Here is a 6,658-nt window from a genome sequence, read left to right as displayed (position 1 = left end):
TGGGGTGTCCTGGGGCTGAAGCATGGTACATACCCTGTGTGTACCCAGTGATATATTCTGCACCTGAGTCACTGCAGAATTCCTCCTTCTGATACAGCCTCCTGGTTACCTGGTGATACAGGTGCCTTGGCTGGCCTCCCATTTGCTGTTTGCTCTTTCCCTCCCTGAATTTGCCCTGCAGTTTGACACCTCTGTACACAGGGAGTGCAGCTCTATTCTGTAGCCTGAAACACCTGGAGCATTTTTCACAGGTATAGAAAGGCCTGTCTGCTCCCAGGAGCTGCAAGTGCTGCCAGGCCAGAACTTCCTCTTTCTCCAAAACACTTCTGAGGAGTTCCACAGAATGTGGGGGGAATAAGAAAGAGAATGGAAGGAAAGCTCTGAGTATCCTCTTTTGCTGTAGGGATGCTCAGGGAGGAGCTCACAGTAACAAAAGCTTTTGAAAATCCATCTTGGATAACAGAGGACCTGAAAATTTTAGAAATAACATTTTCATGACTCTCAAAGACCAGAAGTGATTCTGTTTCTTCTCTTTGCTTCTCTCTTTCATTGGCGATCAAAGGGCTCAAAGTGTAATCAGACACTTGTTTCTGCTCATTCTCCAGGTACTCAGGGATTTCACTGCTTCTCTCCGAATACAGATACAGCCACGGCTGCTTCAGAAGGATCCTTGTGTCTGTAGAAAACCAGACTCTCAGACACAGCATGTTCTCTGTTAGCCCAAACGGAACCAAGAGTAAAGACAGAAAGAGTGAAAATTTCCTTTCTGAAAGAAGAGCTTTTCTCAGGGGGAATGAGGGAAAACAGAGGGGTGGGAACGTGAAGGTCCACACACATTGTTCACCATTTGGGCTCTTTACAAGCTCTGTTATCAGGCTGAATCACTCTGTTGAAACAAAGCTTTGTGTGACTCCGCTCTGGCCGCGCCGTTGGCCGCACTGGGTGCGCTCCTCAGCCCTTTGTTTCCATGCAGACTCCAGCCAGGTTTAGGAACGCTGCCCTCGGTAGGGAGGTGCCTCCTCCAAATCCCACCTTTTGCTTCAAGCGGCAGCGGTCTGGGGGAGGGGATGGCCTCCCTCGAGTGAGGTGCTGGGGAAGGAAACAGCCCACTCCACACGCACTGACCAATAAGGGGAACCGCCGTGTTGGCAGAAGGCTTAGGGCTGATAAATTCCATGGGTCTCAGATAACACATTCTGGAGACAACTCCCATTGTCACCGGCATAAAAGCGGTGCGGTGGGGGAGCAGGGCACTCTCCTGCCTCGGGATCAGCAGCTGAGGTGCAGTTTAGCTTGGGTCCTCGCTCTTCCTCCCCATGGCCAGTTATAGCTTCAGGCAGAGCAGCTCTTCCGTGGCGGGGGGACCCGGCGCCTCCTCCCGCCGCTTCGGTGGCAGCTTCAGGGCCCCCAGCATCCACGGGGGATCTGGTGGCAGAGGTGTGTCCGTGTCCTCTGCCAGGTTTGTCTCCTCTGGCCTGGGTGGGGGCTATGGTGGGGGCAGCTTCAGCAGCAGCTTTAGCTATGGGGGTGATGGCCTCCTGTCGGGAAATGAGAAGGCAACCATGCAAAGCCTGAACGATCGCCTGGCCTCCTACCTGGAGAAAGTGCGTGCGCTCGAAGAGGCCAACTCTGACCTTGAAACCAAAATCCGAAACTGGTACCAAAAACAAGGACCGAGCCCAGCCCGGGACTACAGTCCTTACTTCAAGACTATTGAGGACCTTCGAGACAAGGTAGGTGTAAATATTTATCAAAAATCATCTTAGATTTCCACTTCCAAAGGAAGCATGAAAACCCAAAAAGTTCCTTAGGAACCCCTAGAAAGCATTACAGGTCATGGGAAGGAGAGGGAGATGAGATGTAAATGCAAGGAATGGGTGGGGGGATAAAGTCAATATGGAATTACCTAATTTTTTAAATGCTAGCCAATAGGAGGTACAAACTAGTCAGTGGGGATGCCCGAGTACTGAAGTCTGATAATGTTTGCTTTTAACAAAGCATGTGTTTATACAACTTACAACCTGCCTGTCTCTGCAACCTCTCACCTGCCAGAGAGCTTGAAAACCCTCAGAGGCCCAGACACACTGCTTTAACAATGAAATTAAAAATGGGTTTTGACTAATTTCTTTTTCACATACTTAACCTTGGAATTAAGTGAACTGAAACATTTGGCATAGGAAAAAAGGAAACAGCAGACATGAAGTAATCAATCCCATATATAAATGCAGGATTTGCCCCAGGAGCCCATGGGTACCTGATAACAGATTGCTGAGGTGATACACATCCTGCATAACACAGGGAGTAGCTGATTAACTATGTAAATAAATGAAGGAAAACTTGAGGTTTAGTTTTCTGAGTTCAGCCTGGAGTTCATGACCACTCCCACACAGGTTGCTTCTCCGTGCTACAACCCATCCACATTCACTCCCTATTTAAAATCTGAGTTCTGCTGATGGCAGAACTGGCAATGGGATTTCCTCCTGTTAGTGTTATTTTAGTATTCTTTTCCCTCCTTTCTTTTGCTCCCCTTAGATAGGAGTGGGAAATCATACAGCTAATTTGTGGATGACCATTTGAGTTTTAGAAGTGGAAGGCACAGAAGACATGCTTTCCAGGTAAAACTGAACAGAGATTCCTTCTAAATAAATTTTCCTTCAGAGGCTTTCATGATGCATTAAAAGAATCAATAAACACTATCCTGAGTATTCTAGGAAATAAAAATGTGATCAAAGGTGGTCTCTCCAAGTCCTCTCCCTCTCAGCCAGTATGTAGTTTTGTCTCACTGGGAAACTTTTACCTAAAGCCATTTCATACACCAGAAAACAGAATCCTGGCAGAAGTACATGATAAATCTGTGTGATGTGTGTGCTGTGGATCATTGATCCTTCCCTACACCTCTGTTTGCTGTAGCCAGAGATGAAATAGACTCTTCACTCTTATCTGCACAGCAGGGAAGCTGATAACAGTTGTTTCAGCCTCAGTAATGAGCTCTCATTGTTTGCAGGTCCTTGATGCCACCTTTGATAATGCCAGGATTGTGCTGCAGATTGACAATGCCAGGCTGGCTGCTGATGACTTCAAAACCAAGTGAGTAATTTCTGAGAGGGAAAAGATCTCATGAGTAGGCAAAAGTCCTTGTCGAGCCAACGGGCAGTGAAACAGTAATGGAATGCCCCTAAAACCCATGTATGAATATTGGTTTGATCCTGTGCATGCAGTTCAACCCTTCATGTCTTTGCTAAGAGCACCATCTGCACCACTGAAAATTTTGCATAATGTGAAATATGTGGAGAAATGCTTGGTGACATTTGCTACACCATAAATCCTGCAAACCCAGATACATTCATTCTGTGTTTCTTGTGGGCTGGTTAATCAGTGAACCTGAATGGGTTCATTTTGCTTTTTTAAGGTTTGAGACTGAGCAAGGTCTGCGTATGAGCGTGGAGGCCGACATCAATGGCCTGCGCAGGGTCCTGGATGAGCTGACCCTGTCCAGAGCCGACCTGGAGCTGCAGATTGAAGGGTTAAAGGAGGAACTGGCCTACCTAAAGAAAAACCATGAGGAGGTAAACCACAAGAAACACATTTGAAAGTGGCACTAGAAAAACAGCCTGTGGAGATGTGGAGTCCCTCAGGACTGCCCTGGGCAATCCTGAGGAAAAGATTTCTGTGTAGACTGGGATCCCTCCTGCCAGTATCTCAGGGAAGTCAGTCAGCCTTAGCCCTTGAAGAAAGGACAGAAGGTTCATAATGTTTTCAGTTTACAGTTGTATCCTCTTTTGTCTCCTCTGCCATTCCCCACAGGAGCTGAGTGCCCTGAGAGGCCAAGTAGCTGGGCAAGTCAGTGTTGAACTGGATTCTGCTCCAGGCATTGACCTGTCCAAGATCCTGGCAGATATGAGGGACCAGTATGAACACATGGCTGAGAAGAACAGGAAGGATGCTGAGGCCTGGTTCCACAGCAAGGTAAAACCCCTCCATATTGTACAAACACTAACCAAAAAATCCATGAAAGAAACAACTGTTAAAACACACAGAAAAATGCTGTGACAACCTTACATCCCCCACATTTCTCACGTAGTGTTTTCCCTGTCTCAGACTGAAGAGCTGAACCGTGAGGTCGCTGTTAACACCGAACAACTGCAGAGCAGCAAGTCTGAGGTGACTGACCTGAGACGCACCCTACAAGGGCTGGAGATCGAGCTGCAGTCCCAGCTCAGCATGGTATGCCAGAATTTGCAATTCCTGACAACCCCCCACTGAAAAGGGCCAATGCTTCCCTCCCTGCACAGAGCCCTGCACTGGCAGCAACCTTTCCTGTGTGTGGTTTCCCCTGACAGAAAGCGGCGCTGGAAGGCACCTTGGCCGATACAGAAGCGCGTTACGGGGCGCAGCTGGCGCAGATCCAGGGGCTGGTTGGCAGCATCGAGGCACAGCTGGCTGAGCTCCGAGCTGACATGGAGCGCCAGAACACCGAATACAAGATCCTCATGGATATCAAGACTCGGCTGGAGCAAGAGATCGCTACGTACCGACAGCTCCTGGAGGGCCAGGAGTCCCAGTAAGAACCTTTTGCTCAGCCTCATATGTCTGACCATGTCATGGTATTCATTTGCCACAGCATCATGGTAAACACAATTAAATACTCCTGGAGTTCTACAGTTTTTAACAAACTAGTTTTTCTGGACCCTGGTGGAGGTAGAAATGTTACAGTTGCCATTTACATGAAGTGAGACCTCAAAGATTTTCTAAACAGGAAGGGGACCTGACAAGCAGCATAGTAACAACAGAGAGTTGAAGCGATCAACTGCATCACAGTCAGGAAAAGTGCAGTTAATAATGTTTTACAAAATATAACAATTAATACTAAATTCCCATAAACTCCCTCTTATCAGGTTTTACCCAACAGGAATCAGTGTGGGAGGAAATACTGGGAAGAGAAGACAGTCACTGAGTGACTCCCACATTGGAGCACAGCTCAATCTGTGGGTCCTCGCTCTTCCTCCCCATGGCCAGTTATGGCCTTGAGGCTCTCACACAGCCTCAAGGAGGAAAAAATTGGGGCAGGGGTTGAAAGGTTTTAATTTCCTCTGTTACTTCTTTTCCATAATGTCTTTTCCCAATGCAGTTTAAAGATATATTTCCTACAACAACTCCCTGTCCTTTACTGAGGAGTGCAGGGAGATGGGCATATCTTCCCTGACTGCATACAGTGTGCCTGATTGATAGACAATGTGCTTTCATACATCCTCATCTCATGCAGCATTTGATTTATTAACTCTCCTTTCAATTGTTCTCTTTGTTCCACAGGATGTTTGGCTCCCTTTCGGGAACTGCTGGTAAGAATCCTTTCTCTTTCAGGAGAAGTTTTATTTTCTAAAATACACATAACTAGGAGTTGTGTCTGTTCTAGAGATTGGGGTCGGCGTTATTTGTCAGAAAAAAAAAAATTATAAGTAACAAATGATGTCTCTGGTTAGAATGGAACAAATTTCAGCAATTAAAGGATGTCAGATATCAGAAAAACATCTCAGGCTCTGCTACAGTAAAGGCTAAGTAAAGCACAAAACACTTAATCATTTCCCCAGATGAAAGGACATGGGAATTGAAGCTTGGCCAGCTCAGGGGAATTGCAAGAACATGCCAGTGAAACCTGCCTTGAGCTGTTAGAGGTCAGGAGTCATAAAAGGGATGAGTCAAATCCAGGTGATGGAGAGGAAAACTTCTGAGAGAAGGGAATGAGAGATGAGGCTGAAGCCAAGCTCAGCACCCATCACAGAGTGGTCTGTGCGAGCTGGGCTTAAATAATTGCTGTTCTTTCTCTCCATGTTACTGCAGATAAAAGAGACAAGCACTGAAGGTCCTTCAAAGTTCATCTGTAAACTGAGAAAAAGCAGACAACATGTGTGGATTGAGACAGAGAAATCTCTCTGAACTGCTGGAAATGACTGTTGAAGCACAGAAGGTTCTTGGCCACACAAAGTTTAGGCAAATTTAGTGATGATTAAGATGCGTACTGGGTCAGCTTTGCAATTATTTCTAGTTTTGCATGTACTGAATTGCTGCATCTACTCAAATAAAAATGATATTCTTGCAATCTTTGCTTCTTTTGAGTTACTGTTATATTTCACTAAAGTTTGGCTTTACTCAGGAAGGAATTAGCCAGCTAGCCTCCCTGAGAGTGCTCAGTGTGGGGAGCTCAGGTTCCATCCTGATTCTTGCTGGCTCCATCTTGCTGGCAGGAGCTTGGAATGCAGAGGCAGCACATCCCCAGCCCCTGGGAGGGGGACACAAGAACGACCTGGATTTCTCACTACAATGCTGTGCACTCTGCAGAGCAGGGGCAGTGGGATGGGCAGTGGTTCTGGAGAGCAGCAGGAGCTGGGAGAAATTTCATAGGATAAAATACAAAGTACAATACTGGCTGGTAGATAATTCCTGCAGGAGCACACAGGGGTGAGCCACAGTTGGGAGAATTCTTTACTTCCATTCCCTGTTCACACAGAGCTTACAAAGCCTGAGCACCAATTTCAGCCCCATTACCTCTCATGCCATTGCAAAGATATTATCACTTTTAGTTCCAACACCCAGAAATCACTGATTTGATTTGCTACCATCTCTCCCCAAACTGACAGCCAAGGAAACTTCTCAGGGATTG

At 46.7% G+C, this 6,658-nt stretch overlaps 1 protein-coding gene across 1 annotated transcript; it reads left to right on the top strand.

Moving 5' to 3' along the window:
* The first annotated feature begins 1,169 nt into the window (after nt 1-1,169).
* LOC102113338 (keratin, type I cytoskeletal 19) lies at nt 1,170-6,097 on the top strand. The gene is made up of 8 exons (XM_005531442.3): nt 1,170-1,733; nt 3,005-3,087; nt 3,410-3,566; nt 3,805-3,966; nt 4,099-4,224; nt 4,341-4,561; nt 5,311-5,339; nt 5,839-6,097. The coding sequence occupies exons 1-8, from the start codon at nt 1,317-1,319 to the stop codon at nt 5,856-5,858; spliced, it is 1,215 nt and encodes a 404-aa protein (XP_005531499.1). The 5' UTR covers nt 1,170-1,316; the 3' UTR covers nt 5,859-6,097.
* Nucleotides 6,098-6,658: the final 561 nt, after the last annotated feature.

This window comes from Pseudopodoces humilis, chromosome 29, assembly GCF_049639895.1.
Source record: "Pseudopodoces humilis isolate 2021_Gansu_Grassland_sample_001 chromosome 29, ASM4963989v1, whole genome shotgun sequence".
Taxonomy (NCBI): Eukaryota; Metazoa; Chordata; class Aves; order Passeriformes; family Paridae; genus Pseudopodoces; species Pseudopodoces humilis.
This window is presented reverse-complemented; position numbering and strand designations above follow the sequence as displayed.